The sequence below is a fragment of the Bos javanicus genome, chromosome 26 (assembly GCF_032452875.1).
Source record: "Bos javanicus breed banteng chromosome 26, ARS-OSU_banteng_1.0, whole genome shotgun sequence".
NCBI classification, from domain to species: domain Eukaryota; kingdom Metazoa; phylum Chordata; class Mammalia; order Artiodactyla; family Bovidae; genus Bos; species Bos javanicus.
In genome coordinates, this window is record NC_083893.1 from 39,961,275 (window position 1) to 39,986,361 (window position 25,087).

At 46.2% G+C, this 25,087-nt stretch overlaps 1 protein-coding gene across 1 annotated transcript in view; it reads left to right on the forward strand.

Moving 5' to 3' along the window:
• PLPP4 (phospholipid phosphatase 4) overlaps positions 1-25,087 on the forward strand; it is a 147,534-nt gene that overhangs the window by 41,924 nt on the left and 80,523 nt on the right. Inside the window, exon 2 of the mRNA XM_061403662.1 lies at positions 20,835-20,943. Within this exon, the coding sequence (XP_061259646.1) occupies positions 20,835-20,943 (109 nt within the window). The remainder of the gene's footprint in view (positions 1-20,834; positions 20,944-25,087) is intronic.

Consider the following 25,087-nt stretch of genomic DNA (forward strand, 5'->3'; position numbering starts at 1 on the left):
AGGAATAGATTTAAGGGATTGGATCTGATAGACAAAGTGCCTGATGAACTATGGACGGAGGTTCGTGACATGGTACAGGAAATAGGGACCAAGACCATCCATATAGTACAGTATTATTAGCTGTCATCGCTCTGCTGTAAGCTAGATCCCCAGCACTTACTCATCTTCGTAGCTGGAAGTTTGTGCCCTTTGACCAGGTTTCCCTGGTGGCTCGTGCTCACTCAGTCATGTCTGACTCTTTACAACCCCATGGACTGTAGCCCTCTAGGCTCCTCTGTCCATGGGATTCTTCAGGCAAAAGTACTCGAGTGGGTTGCTATTTCCACCTCCAGGGGATCTTCCTGACCCCGGGATCAAACCTGCGTCTCCAGCTTGGCAAGCAGATTATTTACCACCGAGCCACCTAGGAATAAAGAATCCACCTGCCCAATGCAGCAGACTCAGGAGATGCAGGTTTGATCCCTGGGTTGGGAAGATCCCCTGGAGAAGGAAATGGCTAACTACTCCAATATTCTTGCCTGAATAATTCCATGGACAGAGAAGCCTGGTGGGCTGCAAAGAGTCAGACATGACTGGGTGGTTGAACTTGCACACACGCTGAACACACCTTTCAACCAACACCACCTGCTTTCACTCACCTCCTTGGCTTCTGGTAGCCACCATTCTAGTGTATGTTCCTGTGTTTGGCTTTTTTAGATTCTGCATGTAAGTGAGATCATACAGCCACTTGTCTTTCTCTGTTTGACTCTTCTCACTTAGCTTCATGTCCTCAACGTCCATCATGTTGTTGCAAATGGCAGGATGTCCTTCTTATGTTTGAATAATATTCCATTGTATGTATAGACCACATCTTCTTTGTCCATTCACTGACAGATGAGGGTTGTTTCCATATCTTGCCTTTATCATCCTGCACTAAACATGAGAGTACAGATATCTTTTTGATATCCTGTTTTCATTTCCTTTGGATAAACATCCAGAGGTGAGACTGTAGGTTCATATCGTGGTCCTATAGTTAATTTTTTGAGGAACTTCCATACTGTTATCCATTGATGGCACCAATTTATGGTCCCATCCGCAGTTCCCAGGGATTTTCTTTTTGTTACATCCTCTCCAACGCTTGTTCTCTCTTATCTTTTTGATGACATCCATTCTGATAGGTGTAAGGTGATATTTCAGTGTGGTTTTAATTTGCATTTCCCAAACTCAGTTTCTTAATAGGCAAAAATTACCTTGTAGGGTATGGTAACATCTGAATGAAATAATATGATAGGTGCATAATTGCACAGCTGGAAGGTAGGTGTTACATAATTGTTAAAATCCCCATTGTTTGGAAGGGGGAAGGATTCGCAGCATTTTAGACAGAAAATTCTTGACAGTTCCTTCGACTGCAAGGAGATCCAACCCAGTCCGTCCTAAAGGAAATCAGTCCTGAATATTCATTGGAAGGACTGATGCTGAAGCTGAAACTCCAATACTTTGGCCACCTGATGCAAAGAACTGACTCATTTGAAGAGACCCTGATGCTGGGAAAGATTGAAGGCGGGAGGAGAACGGGACAGCAGAGGATGAGATGGTTCGATGGCATCACCAACTCAATGGACATGAGTTTGAGTAAACTCCATGAGTTGGTAATGGACAGGGAGGCCTGGCGTGCTGCAGGCCATGGGGTCACAAAAAGTCAGACATGATGAGTGACTGAACTGAACTGAACTGAGACAAGAAACTCTGAAGGTACAGTTCCTTACTGAAAAAAATGAGAAAAACCTTTACTGGAGTTCATTTAACAGCTAAGCCGAGATTAGGTATTCTGGTTCCCAGTGTTGGTGGCTACTGCTTGCTTAGGACTTGCTCCCAAAGCCAAAAGGAAATCCATGGCTGTCAGGTCATAAGCAACTAGAGATTCAGTCCAGGAGGGAGAGTGAGAACTCAGGGATGGAGATTTCAATTTGGGAAGGCAAGAAGTCACGGATGAGCTTGGCTGTGGGAGCCAGTGTGGTCCCTACTGCCTGATGGCCTTGGTCTTGAAGGGCCAACATTATTCATGAAGGGCTTAGACAGAAGGAGAGGCACTTGGGAAAGAACATGTGAGCAGGGAGAGGGATGGAAGAACAGGAGGACGTGCCCCAGAAACCCAGGGTCACAATACCCACTCAATGGATGCGATATCAGTGCTTGTTGGAAGAGTGGATGATGAGCATTGGACCTGCTTCAGTTACTCAGTGCCAGTCATCTTATTTATAGTAGTCCTTCTGCAAACGAGGCACAGAAAAGTAAAGTGATTTGGCCAAGGTCAGACCACTTTCAAAATGTGTGCTTTTCATTTAACTGCCTTGCTGTACTGCAAGTGAATGGATGAATAAGTGAGGGTATTTCCGTCTTACCTGTTAAGAAGTAACAACAGTGGAGGCAAGTAACTTTCCTAGAATTACAGAGTCATCAGTGGTGGAGTCCGAGCTAGCAGCTCTTTGGCTTCCTAGTCCAGCGAGCTGCTCACTAGCGCCAGGCTGTGTCTATACCACCTAGTCAGGCCCTAGGCCCTCCCACCACCCTCTACTGAGCTGAGTTGTCATCTACAGCCCACCTGTGGCCCCATGTACTTGCCCGTGTTTCCAAGGTGGGGGCAGTGAAAAGAGCCCAGGATTATGGTTAGAAGATCTGGGTTTGGGTTCCAGGTTGGCTGAATGACCTTGGGTAGGTCAAGAAGCCTCTCTGGCCTCAGTTTCTCTCTCTGGGAAATGGGGATAACAGGGCCTGCTTTTTCTACTTGTGAGGAGTGATTGAGAGAAGGTATAAGATGCGCCTAGCAGGCTGCTGGCTGGTAAGAAGCACTGAGAAAGGGGTCCATGGATCCTCCCTCCCCACCTCAATTCGCTTTCTCCCTTCTCCTCTTCCTCCCTTTCTCCCTCCGGATGTCTCTGCAGACAGCATCTCATTTACCAAGGGAAGAAGGAACCATTCAGGCAGCCTGTGACATCTCACAGCCAGTTCTCAGTGGTCCTGGACTGGGGTGGTTCTATCACTTGGCACAGATGAGGAGGAGAGCCAGGTCTGTACTCTGACCTTTCAGCCCAGAATTGGTGGTGATGATGGTGCTGGTGGGAAACAGATAAATATGCAAGTTCCATGGATCGATTAGTCCTAACATACCACTCAGCAGACGACCACTCTGAAAAGCCCAGCTTCCTGAAGAGAGAGGGTCTCATCGTCTACAGGGGAGCTGACTTCATAGAGTGGGTCCGAGAGGTCCTAGAGTTGCTTAAATGCCCCCTACTCAGACTAACCAGCAACCTGCCAGTGGTCTCCCTCCATGAGAGGGAGCACAGATGCCACACACACAGCCAGAATGGGGGGTCACAAACAGATGGGTGGACAGGACCCTGGACAGGACTCTGCTTGCCCAAAGTCAGGGCACTTCTCAGCTCCTCCAACTCCTTGTTGCCCTGCAGGGATGCAGGCCCCAGGTTGCCAGACCAAATTCTTCAGTGGAAGCCAGAAATACAGACTTTGTTGCAACACCTCCTGGCTTTAAATATTGGCTACAAATCATACATTAAAAAAAAAAAAAAATCAGTCTTAAGGATGACCAGCTGCCAGCCTCTGACTTAAGATTCTATGTGGTGGAGGATTGATCTGTATTGAAACAGCTGGACTTATTTGTTAAGTCAGCAAATATTTGCTTGTTTTTATTGAGGTATAGTTGATTTATAATATTACGTTAGTTTCCAGTATACAGCACAGTGATTCAATATTTTTGTAGATGGTCTTCCATTTAAAGTTATTGCAAAATAAAGGCTATACTTCCTGTGCTGTACAATATGTCCTTGTAGCTTATTTATTTTATACATAATGTCAATAGCTTGTGCCTCTTAATCCTCCACCCCATCCTGCCCCTCCCACTTCCATCTTCCCATTGGTAACCACCACTGTGTTCTCTATATCTATCAGCCTCTTTCTGTTTAGTTTTATATACTCTTTTGTTTTCTTTTTTAGATTCCACATATAAGTGATAACGTACAATATTAGTCTTTCTCTGTTTGACTTGTTTTACTAGGCACAATACCCTCTAGGTCCAACCACATTGTTGCAAATGGCAAGATTACATTCTTTTTGATGGCCGAGTAATATTCCATTGTATACCACATCCTCTTTATCTATTCATTTGTTGATGGGCACTTAGGTTGCTTCCACATCTTGGCTATTGTAAATAAAGCTGGACATTGGGGTTCATGTATCTTTTTGAATGATTGCTTTCATTTCCTCTGGATGTTATTCAGATGTGGAACTGCTGGGTCATATAGTAGTTCTGTTTTGTTTTGTTTTGTTTTTTTGAGGATGCTCCATCGTGTTTTCCATAGTGGCCTCACCAATTTACAGTCCTACCAACAGTATACTAGGGCTCCCTTTTCTGCATATCCTTGCCAAGATTTGTTATTTGCAGACTTTTTGATGATAGCCTTTCTGACAGTTTTGAGGTTATATCTCATTGTGTTTTGGTTCTCCTTTCTCTGATGATTTGTGATTTTGAGTATCTTTTCATATGTCTTTTGACCATATCCTGTTGATGTATCTTCTTTGCAAAAATATCTACTCAGATCTTATACCCATTTTTAGTCATTATTTTTATATTGAGTTGTATGAGCTATCTGTATATTTTGGATATTAGCCTCTCATTGTTCATCTCATTTGCAAATATTTTCTCTCATTCAGTAAGTTGTCTTTTTGTTTTGTTGATGGTTTCCTTTGCTCAGCAAATATTTTGGGGGCATCTACTATATACCAGGTGCTGTTCTAAGATGTGTGAATGCAGCTCTCATTAAATATAGACAGGAATCCTGGGTTCCTCTTGGAGCTGCCGTTCCATTGTGGCCCTTACATTCTGCCTTGTGCCTGCTGTATCTTTGAAGTTGTGATGATGACCTGGTTATCTTCATCCCCTTCTTAGGAAGATTTTGATTGAACCACATGCCAACCACAGAGCCCAGTCATACCAACTGGCAACCATGGCTTGGTTCTTGATTTGGATACTGGCCATTGTTGGGGCCACCGACACCAGCATAGGCGTGTCTCCAGTCATCCAAGGTCAAGCCCACATCCATAAGCCTGTGTCTCAATGTGACTCTGTGCTGAGGAGCTTGGGGTTTGCAGGGCACATGGCCACAAAAACACTTAGTGATGCTTACCATCAGCAACAAACTTTGGGGGCAAAAATAAAGACTGATCTGCTTAAATGCCATAGACCTGGCTATTCCTGTTCTCAATTCTGCCCTGGGCCCTACTCTCAACCTCTCACCTGATCACAGCTGTCCCCAACCCTGAGCCTTTAGATTGGTGGCTTTTCCATCTCATTCATTAGCCTCCCCTCACCTGCCAGCCCCACTGAAGATCATTTTAGGAGAACATGACCTGATACCTCCCCTGGGGAAAATAGGTCATGGAGAGAAAGGTCAGGGGCTTAGTCCAGGTGAAAACTTGGCAGATTTCTGCAAAGGACTGGAGTAAGAAAGGCCTAGTACTGTCCTTTGCTACTGCTGACACCAGGGAAAATCAAATGAGGATCTAAGAGGGGAAAAAGATCACAAAGACATGTCGCAGTCTCCTGTTTAGGAATAAGAGCTCTCTGGTTGGTGTAGTTAATTAAAATTATAGCTCAGAAGCCTGCCTTCAAATTAAGTACTATCTTCACTGTGTTTTGCCCTGAGTGTTGAGGGGCATTTCTTCTGCCCCAGTTCTTTGCTCAGTGATGAGTCCCAGGATCTTGCTGTGACTGGGTCTGGGAATGGGTATATAGAATGTTCCAGAGTACTTTAAGCTCTGGTAAGTGCCTAAAGAGTCCTAATTAACCTAGGAATGAATGGTTCACTGGGCATTGTAGTGTCAAAGATTAATTGGAGACTGAGGTCTCTTAGCAAAGAAATGTACACTTTTCTCCCTCTTTTCTTACTAGTTTTTTTTTTGTTGTTGTTGTTGTTGTTGGAGTGGCTTTTGTTTGCTTCTGGTTCAGATCCAGCATAGTGTTCTCTGCACCAAACATCATTTCCCACTGGGAAGTATGTCTGGCCCAGAGAATGTTCAGTCCTACAGGGGTCAGTGTTGCTGACGCTGTTGGGAGAGTAGGGCCCTGTGCTGGGGTGGGGTCTGGGCTCCAAAGTCCTGGCAGCCAGGTTTCCCCGAGTCCCAAGTTTAGTGGCCTGGCTCTGCCCCTAGTCACCGGCCACTGCTGGGCTCACTTCCACAGGCTCCTTATTACTCTACTTATCAGGCACCTACTTCCCAAGGCAGCATCTGAGCCAGGGAGAGGGCTTCTCATCACCCCAGACTCTGGAGCACCTTTAACCTGAGGGTTTCCAGGTAGGTCCAGGTGTGTGGGTTTTTGAAGGCTGTTCGTTTTGTGAATGACCAGATGACCTCTTTTCATTTCTGTCTTCTTTCTGATTTTTTCATTACCCTTCCCATTGTCACGCTTTACTGAAATCCAATCAAAGCTAATAATACTTTCCAAGGGTATCAGCTGCTTTGGCTGATAAGATACTTAATTTTGTTAAGTGTCTTTATAGCCAGTGAATGAAATCATTAGGAAAAACCAAAAATAAAACCGCTTTTGTTGTGGAATTTTACAACACTTGCCTCCAGTTATCAGCACTTTTATTTATTGTTTCCCGCCACTGTCCTCCTTGTTCAGTCTTTTTATGGAGTATTTTAGAGCAAATTTCAAATATTGCATGACATCACATCTAAATTCTTCAAAAGGTAACTTTAACCAGTGAGAATGAAAACAAAAACAAGCCTTCTAATTGCCCACTCCCCCGCAAGCCACAATACTGTTTGTAACACCCAATAAAATTAACATTAATTTCTTCATATCAGGATCCAAATACAGTCCACACATGGTTACTTGGTGTGCAGATATTTTAGGAATGACTTTTTAATTTAGAATTTTTCAGTGAGTAGTGTGTCCTTGCTGGTTGTTGAGTGCTTCCTGTGGGCCCTGATGATGATCCCAGATTCTCACTATGTCCAGCAGGGTGTTCTACCCATTTTACAGATGCGGAAGGGAGTATAGCAGTTTGCCCCAGGTCATGAAGCCCGGATTGGACCGGATGTGTTAGGTTTTGCAGCTTGAGTTTATGGAGCCCAGGGTTTTCTGTTTAGGTCAGGCCATGAAAGCATTTTCTTTCTTCTGTTGCCTCCTTCCAAAGGGAAGGCCTCCTCTGTAGAAATGTTTGAAAATAATTGCTCTGAATGTTTGGACTTCTGGGGTGATCCATATGGTTTCTGAACGTTATGCTTCTGCAAAACAAGTTTCCATTTATGCCTGTGCTCCAGCGTGGGCGTGTCCGAATGTGCTCTGCTTTTCCTCTGAAGCAGAAGTGGTTTTGAATATGCCTCTACTATTCGAAATGACTTCTGGGGGGAGATGACAACTGAGCAGAGTAGCCTGGTCTTATGCTGAGTCCATGCTAAGTCCTCACATCCATTCCTCATCACGGCCCTCCAGGCAGGTGGCATGGTTATCTCCACTCCCAGAGGAGGCAGCAAGGCTCAGAGAGGAGATGTCACTAGCCCAAGGTCATAGCTAAAAAGTGGCAAGGGTAGAAAATAGGTTTACACTCCGCAGCTCTGGATGCTTCCATTGCACTTTCATGGTCACACTACCTTCTACGCTATTTTCCCCACTCCGGGTCCTGCACTGGGACCTCGCTGTGCCAGTGTTCATCCAGAAAATTTCAAGTATTCAGAAAAATGGGAAGAGCCAAAATGATTCACCATATACTCTACCTAGATTAAGCAATTTGTGTTTTATCCTATGTGCTTTATCTCTGTATTTATGTGTTTATTTATACACTTTTCTGATCTGAAAGCAGGCTGCTGACATGTCATGATCCTAAACACCCTAAATGTTTAAGCTGCTTTCCCCCAAATATTCTACATTTCTTCTCTATTGAAGGAAATTATAATATTTCCTTACAGTCATCTCATATCCAGCTCATTGTCTAGTTCCAAAATTTCCTGCTGCCAAGTCGCTTCAGTCGTGTCCGACTCTGTGCGACCCCATAGACGGCAGCCCACCAGGCTCCCCCCTCCCTGGGACTCTCCAGGCAAGAACACTGGAGTGGGTTGCCATTTCCTTCTCCAATGCATGAAAGTGAAAAGTGAAAGTTAAGTCGCTCAGTTTTGTCCGACTCTGTGCAACCCCACGGACTGCAGCCTACCAGGCTCCTCCATCCATGGGATTTTCCAGGCAAGAGTACTGGAGTGGGGTGCCATTGCCTTCTCCAAAAATTTCCTGAGTCATCCTCAAAGTTTCTTTTTTATAAGTTAAAAAAAAAACAAACTTTTTTTGACCCAAGATCCAGTCAGCACACAGTGGTTACATTTGGTTCTTATGTCTTCAGATTCTTGTAATGTGGAATATTGCAACTTTGTTTCTGGAGTTGTCTGTTCCTCTGCCCCTGTATTTTGACAAGCTGGAAGTTGAGTCCAAAATCCTCATTAGGTTCAGAGTATACACATTTGGAAGAATGCTTCATGGGGATGCCATACACTCCATATAACCATATGTCAGGGATCTGCAGGGGACTGTGGTCCTAGCTTTGGTGACCACAGGTTGGGTGTGCAGGTTAGTGCCATTTTTCAAAAGAAAAAAAAAAAAGAAAGAAAAAAAGCTGAAGAAGAGTCGGTGTGAGCAGAGCATCTTTGAGCCCGTGGCTTTGCCTTTTCCGTGCAGCCTGTTCCTGGTTCTCTGTCTTCCTTCCTGGGCTCTAGATGGATGAGAACACCTCCAGACTTGACCCATATATTTCCAGTGTCCCAGCACTCACCCCTGGGCTGTCCTGGTAGCTCAGCTGGTAAAGGATCCACTTGCAATGCAGGAGACCCCAGTTCAATTCCTGGGAATCGAAGATCCCCTGGAGAAGGGGTAGGATATCCACTCCAGTATTCTTGGGCTTCCCTGGTGGCTCAGATGGTAAAGAAACCACCTACAAGGTGGGAGACCTGGGTTTGATCCCTGGGTTGGGAGGATCCCCTGGAGGAGGGCATGGCAACCCACTCCACTATTCTTGCCTGGAGAATCCCATGGACAGAGGAGCCTGGAGGGCTACAGGAGCTCTGCCAGGCTCCTCTGTCCATGGGATCACAAAGGGTCAGACATGACTTAGCAACTAAGCACAGCACCACTCACCCCATCCCATCCCATCATAATTTAGGAGAGCATAGTGGAGGAATGCATCTTTTAATCACCTCCTGTTTTCCCCCTTGGTCAGGGAGGGATTCCTGCCGTGGAGTTACAGGGATCCCAGCCGTTCATGACAGCCGACACTGGACAGATGAGACTGAAGTAGTTTATTAGTGACAGACTCACAGCCCAGGGAAGCAGGACGCTGAATGTCACATAGGCTGGCCAGGGGCATAGCAAACCATGGGCAACGGGAGGCAGGCTTTGTACTATCAAGGGGCTCTAGTGCCCCCTGGTTCCCACAGGAGGATGTGGTTGACTTGTTAGAATAAGTCCATGGGCCGGCATTTCTTGGGACTGAAACCTGCTCTTTGGGGATTGGCAGGTACTATACCTAGTCTCCTTGATAAGGGGGTTTGTTAGGTTGAAGGAGCTGAGTGGAAGGGGAACTTGTGGTTAGGACATGAGAAGCCTTTGTGGTTTCAGATGTCAAGGGAGGATGTGATATTGGACCTTAGTTTTTGGCTTTTCACTGCAGTACAGCACACACCTCCAGTACACTCTCTCCACGCACGCACTGCCCCCCACAGCAGTTCATCTTACGGTATGACCTCACCAGTAATACCAGCCCTCTGAGGTAGGTGCTGCCACCAGCACCACTTTATATATGAGGAAACTGAGGCCTGGGAGGTGAAATGCCTTGACCAAGGTCCCGCAGCTGGAGGGGGTGATTGAAACGCTCACCCAGGCTGCCCTCCGGGGTCTGTGTCCACTTGATTGAAAAAGACATGAGATCTAGAGTGGAGAAAGGGGGACATGAATCCAGGCTCTGCCTCAGGTGGGCAGTTACACTTGCTGAAGCCCCAGGCTCTCCATTTATCGCAAGCTCATTACGGAGCAAGGGGGACCATCGCAAGAGGGTGGTGGTGACTCCAGGAGCTGTTTCTTGCCTGGTCCATGGCTGGTCTCCTGGATGCAATTCTCCTCCATCCAGGTGAAGGGCAGGTAGCTTTGATTAAGTCAATTGCTGCTAGGGAACCTGCTTTTCTGAAGGACGGGGAGGAGGGAAGTCGAAGCATCTTCTTCCATTTCTCTTTTTACCTCCTTCCTGGTGTGTTATTTTTTCTCTTTCACAACAAACAGCAAATTGCTCCTTACAAAGATTTGATCTCAGTTGTTCACACTGAGAGAATTGAGACTGACATCCTGCATTTCCCAAGAGTGAGGCTGTATTTCTAATTGTGGAAATGTTTATCTCTTATTAAAATAATTGCAGATGCCATTACATTGGTGAGAATTGTGTGTGCACGGGCATGTGTGTGTGCACATGTCCATGTTCCTTGATCTCTTTAGAATTCCAGAATGTGCCAAGGAGGACATGGAAGAGTGGACTTCCATCCGTGGACTGCACAGATAGAACTGTGCAGATTTAGGCAAGACCTCCTATGTCTTACAACCTTAGTTATAAGGTTATAACTAATGGGAATCTCTAAAATGGGAATAACAGTAATTTCAACCTCCTACGATTCTTATGAAGGTTAAACAAAGTAATGTTGGAAAACACCAAATAAAGCACTTGGCAGAAGACAGCTCCGAATGTGATAACTAGTTACTATTATTATACTTGTTAGACTTGTTGTGGGGATGGCCCAGCTCCCCTATCCAGGGTAAAGCCTGTCTGGTGGCAGGTCTCTGGTTTACTGCCTCACAGAGATAATCCATCAATATGTTCTCTCAATGGGCTGTCCCCAGGACTAATGGAAAATCTGAAACACCTCCTCCCTGCCAGTGGAACTGCCTGCCTGTTCTGCTGACCATTTGTAAGTGTTTCCCCTCTTGCCTGAGTGACGCTCACTGGAGAGGAAAAGTCAATAGTCCAATTAAGAAACATGCTCTGCTTTCTGCTCTTGCCTGGAAAGCTTTATCATGTGTCTTGTTTTTTCCTCCTTCGGATCTCACAAGGTTCAAAAGTGACTTTCTGGGCCATTGTTTGCTCGAAGAATGGCTAAAGGATGTGGTTGGTAGTTGTTGGCATTCATCTGTCCTGTCTCATCTCCTTCCCACAACATGAAACCTCACTGTCCCGGGTGGGGCAGAAACGGAGAGGGGAAGACTTCTTAGACCCAGTGGTCATGTCAGCCATCAGCATCATTCTTGTCCACGTTTGCAAGAACAGCAGCCAATCAAATCAGCTTTGACTAAGCCCTTTAGTGCCCCAGGCACTGTGCCAGATTCTAATATTTCTTCTTGCTAATGATAGCAGTATTATTACTGCCGTGCCCTGGCCATCCTGGGAAGCGAGGAAGGAGATCGGAAATCTCAGAGAGGTTAAGTGACTTTTTTCAAGTCACCCAGCTGGCAAATGCCAAATCAGTGATTTGAACCAAGTTTAAGGGTCTAAGTTCATATTTCCATATAATCTTGTGTTATTTATATTTGGGGGAAAGGATGCCGACCTCTGAGTCTAGTATGTGGCAGAAATATTAACTTATCTTGAAAAAAGCATATTAAGGAACATGAGTTAAATGTCATTGACAAATCTGTGGAATCTCTTAGAAGATTATAGGGAGATCCTAGGGCTTTGAGAACTTAACTTTGAGTCAGAAAAGGCCCAGAGGACAGTAGCATCATAGTCCCTTGTTCAGGGACTTGTTCCTGCTACTGTGATGTCAAGATTGGCCATTTCTCTGGGTTCCCAGCTTTGGGCTGAATCTCTTGCCATATTCAGCAAGTGGACAGTAATAGAGTCACACCCTGGGGTGGTGAGATTTTGTGTGGTCAGAGTTCTAACACCTGTAACTAAAGGCCTTGACATCTCATTCCCCAGTCAGGTGGAGCTTAGCATCCCTTGACCGTAGTCTCCACAAGAGTGTGATCATATGTGTTTCATACACCAGGGTTCATAGGACAGTATCTGGTACATCACAGACACTCAGTAAATTTTTGTTGAATGAATAAACAACAGGCAAAGGCGGAAGTTGATTGTCTGGCCCCTGCTGTGCCCCTTCCTGTGTAAGCAGACTGTATCCTAGGCTGCTTAAGGGCAGGTGAGCTATGAAAACAGGACTAGCCAACAGAGAGAATGTGTCTGTGCATGTGTATGTGTGTTTGTGAGTGTGTGTGAGTGTGGTATGTATCTGTCATACTGTAAATGCTACCCTAGCTGGCCCTGGTCTGGGGATCCTCTGATGGGCAAGGTGATGTTTTTATTTGCTGCTAATATTTTTTTATTAAAACATAAAAATGTTTCCTCCACCTCATTAGAACTGATTCAAATGTATTCTTTTTAATGGCTGAGTAATACTCCATTGTATATATGTACCACAGCTTTCTTATCCATTTGTCTGCTGATGGACCACTACAATATTATAAAGTAATTAGCCTCCAATTAAAATAAATAAATTAAAAAAACATAAAAATGTTTTTATTTTCCTGGAGAGACCCTCATGATACAGTGTGAGACACTGGAATTGCGTCCTTTTCTCTGGGTGAGGGTTCGGGGACCACGGAAGGCTGACAGGCCGTGTGTCTGCGATTTGGCGAGGAGCAGTGACTGGTCACCTACCTGAGGGGAAAAGGGAAACATTAGGATGTTTTTGTCTGCTTGGCTTTATTTCTCCTTTAGCTTTCTGCCTGCTCTTCACTCTGTCAACATCCAATCTCCTTCTGCCTCTTTTCTATTTCAGTTAGTTTTGGTAAGGTCTTCCTGTGTCTTAGAAACTTTCTTGCTTCTGCTCACTAAAGTTCTGTGTTGGTGTGTGTGTGTGTGTGTGTGGTTGTGGTTGTGTGTGTGTGTGTATATGAGATATGTAGATAAGCTCTGGTCTAAGGAGGATTAAAGCATCTATGCTATGCATTGACTCGTGGTTCAGATGGTAAAGAATCTGCCTACAATGCAGGAGACCCGGGCTTGATCCCTGGGTTGGGAAGATCCCATAGAGAAGGGAATGGCTACCTGCTCCAGTATCCTTGCCTAGAGAATCCCATGGGCAGAGGAGCCTGGCAGGGCACAGTCCATGGGGTTGCAGTGAATTGGACACGACTGAGAGACTAACACTGATACTAAAAAGTTAGAAGAACATCTTTGAATTTTCTTTTTGTCTGTTTTCCAAATTCTTCTGTATCATCAGAGAACTAAGAAGAAGATGACTGCTGCTGCTGCTGCTGCTGCTGAGTCGCATCAGTCGTGTCCGACTCTGTGCAACCCCAGAGACGGCAGCCAACCAGGCTCCCCCGTCCCTGGGATTCTCCAGGCAAGAACACTGGAGTGGGTTGCCATTTCCTTCTCTAATGCATGAAAGTGAGAAGTGAAAGTGAAGTCGCTCAGTCCTGTCAGACTCTTAGCGACCCCATGGACTGTAGCCTACCAGGCTCCTCCATCCATGGGATTTTCCAGGCAAGAGGACTGGAGTGGGGAGAAGATGAGTAGCACTGCCTAAACTTTGCAGGGAGAAATTAAGAGAAGGCTAGACTAAGATAATTGTCCAATTCGAAGGAGCTTGTCTTAGATCAAAATCCCACAGCAAGTTACCTGACTTTGGACAGTTTTCATTTTCAGGAGAGAATATTATTCATTTCATATTTCCCTAGTAGCTCAGTTGGTAAAGACCTTGCCTGCAGTGCAGGAGACCTAGGCTCAATCCCTGGGTCAGAAAGATCCCCTGGAGAAGAAAATGGCTACCCACTCCAATGTTCTTGCCTGAAAATCCTATGGACAGAGGAGCCTGGGGGACTGCAGTCCATGGGTCACAAGAGCTGGACACAACTTAGTGACTCAACCACGACCACCTATAATAGTAGCTTCATGCTTTTCACATCAGAACATGTTGACCTATATAGCTTAGTCATTATATTTTAGTTTCAAATCACTGTTAAGGGCAATGATGTTTTTGATAATAGTTAAGATTCAGTATTCTTAGAAAGGAATGATGCTAAAGCTGAAATTCCAGTACTTTGGCCACCTCATGTGAAGAGTTGACTCATTGGAAAAGACTGATGCTGGGAGGGATTGGGGGCAGGAGGAAAAGGGGACGACAGAGGATGAGATGGCTGATTGGCATCACTGGCTCGATGGATGTGAGTCTGAGTGAACTCTGGGAGTTGGTGATGAACAGGGAGGCCTGGTGTGCTGCGATTCACGGGATCGCAAAGAGTCAGACACGACTGAGTGACTGAACTGAACTGAACTGAAGATTCAGTGACTGCATTTGATGGGGGGAGAAGTCAGTTATTTTGAGACTAGACTGGTCCTGGATGCTGAATCAGAGTTGATCAGTACCAATGCAGAAAACATTGCTTTCATACCTATGGGATCTCATTAACTCACACTTTTTCTTTGAAATGATTAATACACGGTATTTCTGACTTGTTAGATTTACATCCATCCTTGTCTCATAGCTCTTGCTCTTCCTTTCTGTTTACTTTTGGTCATTGAGTCTGATGAAGTCTTCGAAGTCCCCTCCACTCTTAAGCCTGTCTGGATTTAAAATGGATAAATGGGGCATTTAGCCACAGAATTGGGGTACCAATTGTCACACCAAGACTCTTTCTTCGTGAGTCTCTGAGGTGATGCAGAAATGCCATTCACAGAGGGGATAGTTTTGATTCTTAGCCTCAGAGTATGAGGAACTCTGCATTGGTGGGTCTGTCAGACCCTTTCTGGGCATTGAGATGTTTTTCTTTGCATTATATTTATTGGAAATAAAAGTAAGCGAAGTGGGTTTACATACCTCCCAGTGGCCAAAGAGTTGCTCCTCTTCCTTCAGTGTTTTCTTCAAGATGCAAGGACATATCAGTCATTATACTGGCCTGGGGTGTGCTGGGATTATCAGCATAGTCAAGTCATTATGATGCTGATGCTGGCAGGAGGTCCTAAGACCCGTGGGGCTATTTCTTCTGTAGTGAATGGCCTCCGATTGCTCTGCTTTTGAGTTATCATTTTTGCTTTTCATCTTTTTTCTGCCTCTTCTGTGGTGCAAGTGGTGCTGGAGATAATGGTAGGGGCTTCACAAAGCGAATTTCCATTATCTGTGGACATGATCCAACTGACTCTGTATTATGAAGAAGGCTCGTGCATCCCGCCTCCTCTCCTTCTATCCTCCCATATTGCAAGGAATGGTCTTGTTGACCTCACAGAGAAGGCCGGCCTCTGCCCAGAGGCTAAAGCATTAAGGTAGAATTTAATAGCTTGCTTTTAACATTTACCAACAATTTATAAAAGGAATGCCAATCCCATAACTCAGCAGTGACAACAGGTTTCTTCTAGAATAAACTCATTGCAGTTTACAAAGTCTGAAGAAAAGTCACAGTGCAAGTGGAGAGCACATCAAGCAAAACTGGCCCCCTTGGTTCTTTTTTCACCCCCCACCTTGGTTCTTAAATGGCTGAAGTTGGGAAGCATGGGCTTTCCCCAAGAACTCTGTCTGTACCACTATAGCGCTCACAGCAAGCTTGTGAAAAATGAAGATTCTGAGTCAGCAGATCTGGGCTGGGGCCCAAGTTTCTGCATTTTAAAAATATAATTTATTTCTTTTTGGCTGTGCTGGGTGTTAGTTGCTACATGGGCTTTTCTGTAGTTGAGACAAGCAGGGGCTACTCTCTAGTTGCGGTGCATGGTGAGGGGGCTTCTCATCGCAGTGGCTTCTCTTTTTGCAGAGGACGGCTCTAGGGTGTGATGCTAGGGCTTCAGTAGTTACAGTTCCCTGGCTGTCGAACACTGGCTCAGTAGTTGTAGCATACGGGCTTAGTTGCTCCGCAACATGTAGGATATTCCTGGACCAGGGATCAAACCCATGCTTCCTGCATTGGCAGGTGGACTCCTTACCACCGAGCCACCAGGGAAGTCCAGTTTCTGTATTTTTAACAGCTCCGTCCGAGGTGATGCTGACATGGTGGCCTCTTGTGACTCTAGGTTTGGTCCACAGACCAGCAGCATCAGCATCCTCAGGGAGCTTGCTGGAGATGCCAGCCCTGGACCTGCTGTATCAGCAGTCCCCAAGAGGTCTCTAGGTGCATTCTTGTTTGGGAAGCCCTGATCGTCCACGCTGCTGGGGGGCCGAGGGGAGGTCCTCAGTGCATAGTGAGCTCTGCTGAGCAGGCAGTTGGATCCCATGCCTGAATTCCTCCCCGGGAAGCAAGGTTCCATTTCCTGCTTTCCAACCCATTTTACAAAGAGTTCCTGGAAGGATGTTTCCAGGCCTGGCATGCCCTCTCTTGGGGGCACCCTTTCACATTTCTAGAACTTTCCATTCTACTGCATGCCCACCTCTGCTCCCGTCTGCATTTTGGAACTCACGTCCTCTGTGTAGCTGCCTCACTGGATTCTCGGAGGCAGACGCCAGTGGCTGGTGTGCGGGGAGAAGGGACATCTATCTTTCCTGGTGTGCTGCTCCCAGAGGATACAGTTTCCTCGACAGATGTGTTCTGGCTGCAGCCACTCAGGGTGGGGTGAGGAGTTGTGTGAAAGGATGGGTGCACGAGGCTTTAAAAAATCGCCATGGGGATAGTGTCCCCTGGGCAACAGACGAGATGAGGAAGGACTGGGCTCAGTGGTGTGCCAGCTCCTTGGCTCTGTGGCCAGCTGTGTGCAGAGGAAATGGAGATCGGAGTTCTGGGGTCTCTGAGAGTAGGGGCTGCAAGACCATTATAACAATGACAGCCTACGGGTGACAGATTGTATTTGAAAGGTGGCTGCAGCCCTGTATCTCATCTTACCTGCTTTCCATAATGGGGTTCTGCTACACCACTGCCAAGAGGTGGAGTCAGTCCCCCTGTCTTGTATCGGGGCTGACCTTCTGTTACCCAGTGATGCTACAGGACTTCAGAGGCTGGGTCAGAAAAGCCATTCAGCTTCTGCCCGGACCTCCTGAGACCTGCATTCCGGAGGAAGCCAGCAACCATGAAAAATTCTGACCATACTGAGTCTGTCGTGCTGGAGAGACGTGTGCGGTGCTCCAGGTGGCAGCTCCTGGTTGACAGCCAGCACCCATGTAAAGGACCATCCTGAGGTCCAGCCTGGTCAAACCTTCAGATGCAGCCCCAGCTGATGTCTAACTTCTGTGACCACGTGAAGTGAGCTCTGCCTAGCTGGACCCGTCTCGATTTCCTGGTCCACAAAATCATGAGCAAAAGAAAACGAATGGTTTAAGACATTAAGTTTTGGGGTAATTTGTTATGCATCCAGAGTAATTGGAGTATTCTGGAAGCTTTAAGTTTCATAAGAATATTCTTGAAGTGTTAGTCACTCCATCATGTCTAACTCTTCTATTACCACGTGGACTATAGCCCACCAGGCTCCTCTGTCCATGAAATTTTCCAGGCAAGAACTGGAGTGGGCCACCATGCCCTCCTCCAGGGGACCTCTGCGGCCCAGGAATCGAACCCAGGTCTCCCACATTGCAGGCAGATTCTTACCATCTGAGCCACCAGGGAAGCCAACTTATTCTCTAAAATAACTTGCAAATAAAATTCTTTTTACTTAGTTATATTTAAAATGCTTTTAAAATACCCAAGTGCAGTGAGTAGGTTGTTGCAAAATGAAATCCACTCCTCACCTCCCCGCCGCTGAAAGAAAGCCTGAAAACTGTCTAGAGAACAGTTTTTTACTAGAAAACTATCTAGTAAAAACTTGCAGTTGGAGGCTAGAGTAAAATGATAGAGTGACAAAATGCTGGTTTCTGTTTGTGCTCTGTTAGGCACTTTATATTTGTTCATTTAAGTTTCATTTCCACTCTGTAAAGTGTGCCCATTTTACAGATGGGTGGACTGAGGCTCAGAGATGTTAATAAATTCACTAAGAGCCACACAGCAGGGGCTGGGATTTGAACATGGATGAGACTGACTCCAGTGCCTGTCCTTCAGCAGATGGAAGAATTGTTAATGTAGAGAGCTAAATTTCTAAGTCTCCTCTTCTTGTGGACAAGGGTTCTGGGAATCTTGAAGAATTTTCTTGTTTAGTGCTGGGCCCTTCAGAATCACCTGGGGAATATTTTAAAATTCACGTACCAGGCCCAGTCCATACCAAGGCTATAGGTCTGGGGTAGGGTGTCTCCAAAAGTTCTAACCCTTCTTCATTTGTCACCTCTGACCTAAGCCAACCTCCCATGTTGTAGGGGGCTTCCCAAGCGGCACTAATGATAAAGAACCCACCTGTCAATGCAGGAGATGTAAGAGACAGGATTCAGTCGCTGGATTGGGAAGATCCCGTGGAGAAGGGAATGGCAACCCGCTCCAGTATTGTTACCTGGGAAATTCCATGGACAGAGGAGCCTGGTGGGCTGCAGTCTATGGGGTTGCAAAGAATCGTTCATGACTGAAGCGACTTAGCATGCACGCGCTCACGCACCCAGGTTGCAGGTGAGGACATTGAGGCCCAGTGAGAAGTGGGTTGTTCTGAGGCCAGAGCAGCTTAATGGTGGAGCTCGGGAAGAAAGCAGGTTTCCCAGCACCCAGATGGCATGCACCCTTGTGTCTTGGAGGAGGCTTGGAGGGCTGTTAGCAGAAATTACTTTACACATCAATGCAGGGGTCTCAGGGCATTGCAATAAGATCCTATAGTAGATATGTTCTGGGCTGAGTGCTGAGTGAAACAGTCAGGGGCCAGCACCACTTTCTTCTTGAAATTTCTTAAATACACGGACAGAAGGACAGAGTTTTACAATGTAAAAAACCTCAGTTGTGGGGAGAGAGAGGAGGAGAGGAACAGAGAGAGACAGAGAGAGGGAGGAACATGGATATAGAGACACAAAAGACAGATTGAATTTTAGGTCTCGTTTAGATATAGACATGATGGAATTCAGTGTGAGGCTGATGAGACAGAGGGTATTTTTTTTTAACAGTAGCAGCTGTTCAAAGTCTGGAACAGACAGTAGATTCTGCAGTCACTGGAGAGTCACTGAGATTCCATCCTGCTGGACTCTGAGGACATAGCCCTGGAGAGTGACTCCAATCTCCCTACCCTCCCAGTGTAGCTGGGCATACAGACTAATGATCATGCAAAGCCCCAAATCTAGGGTAGAAACCAAGACTCTCAGACTGCTGACTCTGTCCCAGGGCTGGAATGGTTTTAAGATGACCCACCATCTAGGTTTTTTCTGAGATTGGGGGTTTTCCTGGGATATAGGACTTACAGTGCTAAATCCAGGAGTGAAAGTGAAAGTTGCTAAGTCATGTCCAACTCTTTGCGACCCCATGGACTATACAGTCCATGGAATTCTCCAGGCCAGAATACTGGAGTGGGTAGTCTTTCTCTTCTCCAGGGGATCTTCCCAACCAACCCAGGGATCAAACCCAGGTCTCACTCATTGCAGGTGGATTCTTTACCAGCTGAGCCACCAGGAAAGCCCAAGAATACTGGAGTGGGTAGCCTATCTCTTCTCCAGGGGATCTTCCTGACCAAGGAATCGAACTGGGGTCTCCTGCATTGCAGGTGGATTCTTTACCAACTGAGCTATGAGGGAATTCTGCCCATGAGAGTCCTGGGCAAACCGGGACTGTTGGTCACCTGGCTGGTCTCCTAGATGAGACGACTGCTGACCTCCAACTCCCATCCCCCAACTCCCCTCCTCCTCATCTTGGCAATGGTACCCCATTTCCTGAAAGCCCAAGCCGGAGCCCTTGGAATCAGCTCTGCCAGTCACCCCTGCCCCTGCCTGTGTATGTTCTTCCATTTTCTGCCCTGCCTTTTGCTTCTCTCTGCCGGCATCTCTTGTTGGGACAGCTGCCCTCACCTCCTCGCTGTCTCTGCTTCCCTCCTCTGTTCTGCTCCAATGCCCGTCTTCACCACTGTTCATTTCATTCCATGCTTTTCTGCCAAATTCCTCCTTGGTTCAAAAGCCAGATTCCTCAGTCTGGCACACAAGCCCTGACTCACCCAGACACATCTGAAGCCACTCTGAACCAGATTCACCACTTGGTGAATTGGGCTGGAGAGCTGGGAGGGGGCTCAAGGGCTGAAAGCTGGCTAAACTGTTGTTCTTCCCCGCAGGTTTTCTCTTGGTGGTGATTCTTTTCATCCACCTGGGTGTTGCGGGTTCCCAGGGTGAGAGAGGGGTCGGGAGGCGGAGGCTTAGAGCTTTCTGGTTCCTTAACAGCAGTCCCCCATCCCCCTCCCGCTTCCTTCATTCTTTCCTCTCCTCTGCTGTCTCTCGTGTCCCAGCCTTCTCCTTTCTGGAAGCTTCTTTCTCTCGCTCTGCCCCCTGGTGGTGGTGATGGTGGAGGGGCGCTATCTGGAGTAACGTAGAGGAGGAACTCCGTGGGTTCTTTTTTCTAGTCCTGCCCGCTGCTCCATCATCTTTGCTCCAACTCAAGTCCATTTTGTCCCCAGAGATGGCTGCTGGCCTGGCCCTGCCCCAGTCTGAGCCACCATTCTGGACTTCAACTCCCAGTTCCCTTTGGATCCCCGAGTTCTTAGGGTCTTTGTGTGTCCGCCTCTCAGCTCTTCTCTTATGCCCGCCGTTGGTCCTTGCAGGCTGGTGGTGAAAAAAGACCCTACAGTCCTGGTGATTCTTCCATCTTTCCCCCGTTGGAGCTGCCTGAGAACCATCAGCTGGGCAGCCTGTCCTTCCCTCCCCAGGGACCAGTTCGTCCACCCTGAGCTCTTGCGTAAGCCGCCTCCTCCCTGGTGCTCAGCCCTCATGCCTCTTTCTTTGTTTTGTTTCAGTTTTACAGAGTTTTTGGATCCCTTCCAGAGAGTCATCCAGCCAGAAGAGATCTGGCTCTATAAGAATCCTCTGGTGCAGTCAGACAACATCCCCACCCGCCTCATGTTTGTAAGTACCGGTGATTTCATGGTTGATGGGACCACTCCCCCGAGTGTGAGCCACATGGGTTTTCACTTCTGTTTTTCCACCCCATGCTGATGACGGCAAGCAGCCTGAAGAACAGAGGCAAGTGGCCCGACAAATTAAAATTCAATTCCAGATCAGGAGGGTTCGCCGCTTGGTCATGTGAGAAGCAATTGCCTGAGGCTTTGGAAAAGAAGGGCCATGCTTACTTGAGCTAAACCTGAACTGTTTCCAAATACTTAGAGTAGAATAAGATGAGCAACTAGTGAACAGAGTTGTCTGTTCCATCTTCTTTTAAAGCAGACCTTGATTTAGCCATCCTCAGACACCATTAAGCTGCTCTGTTAACCGCTTTTCTGGGTTTGGCTGGTCAGTTAACCGGTGATAAGACCACTGTGTGTGACTCAACTCTGGATAGTGTCTCTGATCCTAGGATAAATGGGCTAACACCCAAATAATTGGTGGATATATTGGGACTATTTTTACCTCTTCATTCTGCTCCATGTTGATTACAGCCTTTTACACTTTCCCTACTATGGGTTTTCCTGGTGGCTCGGGTGGTAAAGAATCCACCTGCAAAGCACGAGCCCCGGGTTTGATCCCTGGGTCGAGAAGATCCCCTGAAGAAGGGAATGGCAACTCCAGTACTCTTGCCTGCAGAATCCTATGGACAGAGTAGCCTGGTGGGCTATAGCTCACGGCGTTGTATAGAGTGGGACACGACTGAGTGGCTAACACTATTATGTGCTGGTTGCTTGCTGAAAGCTGAGGGAGGATTTTCTCATTTAGACCTACCTTGATTGAGGGTGGGAGGAGAAGGGGACGACAGAGGATGAGATGGCTGGATGGCATCACCGACTCAATGGACGTGAGTTTGAGTAAACTCCTGGAGTTGGTGATGGACAGGGAGGCCTGGCGTGCTGCAGTCCATGTGGTCACAAAGAGTCAGACACAGTTGAGCGACTGAACTGAACTAACTGTTTCCCAGTGAGGAAGATGTCATTATTGTCTGAATTTTGCAGTTGCAGACCTGCATCCCAGAGAGATGAGAGAGCTTGCCCAAAACCACACAAGCTAGAGAGTGGGATAGCCCAGATTTGTACCCAAGCAGCCAGATCTGAGCCCTGCTCTCAGCCAGGAGGTTGCCCTGCAGTCTGGAGCTGAGTGTTCAGGACTCCTTGCTAAGGCTCACCAGCTCCTGGAGAATTGCTTTAAGACCTTTCTGTGGCAGAGGAAAGATTGAAGCTTGGTCTTGTTCTAGAACAAGAATGTGGCTTTTGGATGTAGCTTGAAGTTTTTGCCCATTGACCGGCCATCACGTGTCCTGTCTCTGGGAACTCAAGTGTGTGTTCCAGAGCTTTTATAGAGCACACGAGGGATATTTTTGCACTTTGAAAAAAAACCCTCTGATTTGGGGAGGAAATCTTGTTCATCAGTGACTGGAAAGATCACCAATGATTATTTCAAGGATGATTGGAAAGATCTTTATGTCTGCAGACATCCCCAAATGTCCAGAACACTGCATGAACATCAGTCTTATTTTTATTGCTTTTTCATAATTACCTTCCTGCTGGAAAATAAACCAGATTTTTGTGAATATCGGGGAAATTGAATAACGTAGGGTTCTTGTGAGTTGGGCATTGCCTTACATCTGTGTAGTAAAATCAGATTTTTTTTCCACTTCTGTTCCAATTCACACCTTCCATAAATCCTAGAAATAAGGCAACTAGCATGTGCATCACTAGTTTACTCCATGGTTTTAGTAGGAGGAGCTTCTGTTTCTCACTTATCCCCATTTTCAAAGATTTCACATTTTGTGTGCTGTAAAACCCAATTTGGAGATGACTGTTCATATGGGATGTTGTGATGAGTCTGTGGCTGTGTCCTAGATTTATGAACAATGGATTGTTTTGAAGTCTAGATACAAATGCCACAAATATCCTGGCTGCAGACACAAATAGGATGGAGCACATTTGCATGTTGGCAGTGGAGGAAAGAAGACAGTAAAGGAGTTATTCAGTGCTGGGATTCTCAGAGAATAGAAGCGGATTCAGCCACAAACACTGATTCATACCCTCTAATCTCCTAATGAAATAAGTTCAACCTTTTGTTTTGTTAATAGTTGTTGATGAATTTCATTCACTTGGTCGCAAGATTTAGTGCGGCTCCATAATAACATAAGGAAAGCAGTAGATACATTTAGAATATGTGCAACGCAAGATGAAAAATGCTTTGTCACCACATAAATTAGATTTGTTCTCCTGGGTTTTATTGAGAGTTTAATGCAAGATATCTTTGTCTGCTTTTGATCTCTACAAACCTTATGGTGTTTCTAAAAGAATGTATAAGAGAACATATTTTCAATGTTTTTTAAAAATCGCTTGGCTTCCTTAGAAAGCTCCAGTTTCATTATTTAACACATAAATAATCCTGGGGTCTCCTCTATTTTTGTTTAGAATGTTTTACTCTAAAGGCAAACTTGCTAACTTTCTAATAACCAAAGTGTTTTTTAAAGGCAGCTGCTGTGAATCCAGGTTTCTTTGCGAAATCAGTGTTTCTGGAGTTATGCTTATTTGTGTGCATGTCTCTTTTAAAAGAGCTACTTGGTCAAATGTTACAAAAATATTATCAGAAGGTTAGGGAACTAAGTAAGGAGTAAATGGTAACGACATCACCTGGAAGCCCTGCCTGGCATTTTCTCTGTCTTTGGCACCATTAGCTAAGGTGAATGTATCTGTCAACATGAAACTTGGGTGTGGTTTGACCGTGAGATTCCAAGAGCTTGTTTCCCTGGATGCCCCTGGGCTTCTGTGGACCAGAGAGGAAGGCTGAGAACTCTCTTCTCACATACTGGGACTTGACTTTAACATTTGCTGGATATTCCCAGGCTATCAGCCGCTTCCTTATTCAGAAGAGGCCATGCTTCCTTTCTGAACATGTGGAGTGTATCAGCGCATCTTTGAAAGCCTGCTTTTTGGTGTGGGAAGACTACTCAGTTGGTATTCGTTATTACTTTTCAGTATCCTCTCTGTTGTTGCCTGTAATGTCTTTGTCCAGACAACACTTCCAGGGTGAGGAAAGCCACAGGAATTGCAGGTGATGTGAGGTCAAATCAGACTTGACCCCTGAGGGCTCGTGGGGGCAATGGAACCCTGAAGCAAAGTGGAATCTGAGAAAGAGTGGAGGAGAGGCTCAGGTGCACTTTTAGGGACGTTCATCCCCATCCTCACCATTGTCCTTCTCCTTCTCATCACCGTGGTAGTCACAACAGCAGCTAGCATCTCTTGAATATAGTAACTGTGCTCATCACTTTACAACTAGCATCTCAGTGAATTCTCTCAGAATCCTTTGAGGTTGGCTCTTTTGTGATCCCATCATTTCAATGGAGAAAATGAAACTGTCATGAGATTAAACAGCTTATCCCGGGTTTACAACCGTCAGTGGCTGGACCAGGGTCTGAATGCCGCCGATCAGAGTGCAGACACTCTTGGAGCCATTCAGCCGTGCTGCCTCCTTGGAGGTGGAAGGGAGGTGGACAGGTGGTGAGTGCAGCCTGTCACACACAGAAGAGCAGGTGTCAAGGAGCAGACACAGTGGATCCAGGCTCTGGGGGCCCCATGAATGGGAGTTTGCTTGGAGTACTGCATGGTGAAGGGGGCAGCGGGAGGCAGGGGTACAGGCAGAGTATGGACTACTTCAAGTTAGTTAATTATTACTTAATTCAACAGAAAGTTATGAAGCACTTTCCTAGAGCCAAGCACGGTGTGTAGTGGAGGTGCAGAGCTGAGTAGGTATGGTTTCTAGTCTAGTGGGAACAGAGACATGAACACAAGTCAGACCATTCAGCATCACAGAAAAACCCTCGAAGGACAGGCAAGACTCAGGAAACTGAGGGAAGAGGAGGTGTTTCCCAAATTCTTAACTTAAAAAAAGTAGTGTATTACTAGTACTGTGTTGATTTAATAACAGGAGCTTCTATTCTGTGATAGGATGCTTCTAAGGAAGACAAAAAATAAAATCAGTTTGCGGGGAGGAGGGAAGGAAAAGAGACCAAGCTGGCTCGTGGTAGTTGAGTTTTTAGATACTTTGACAAGCCTTCGCTCCCAGCTCAGTGACAGGCTGTGATTGT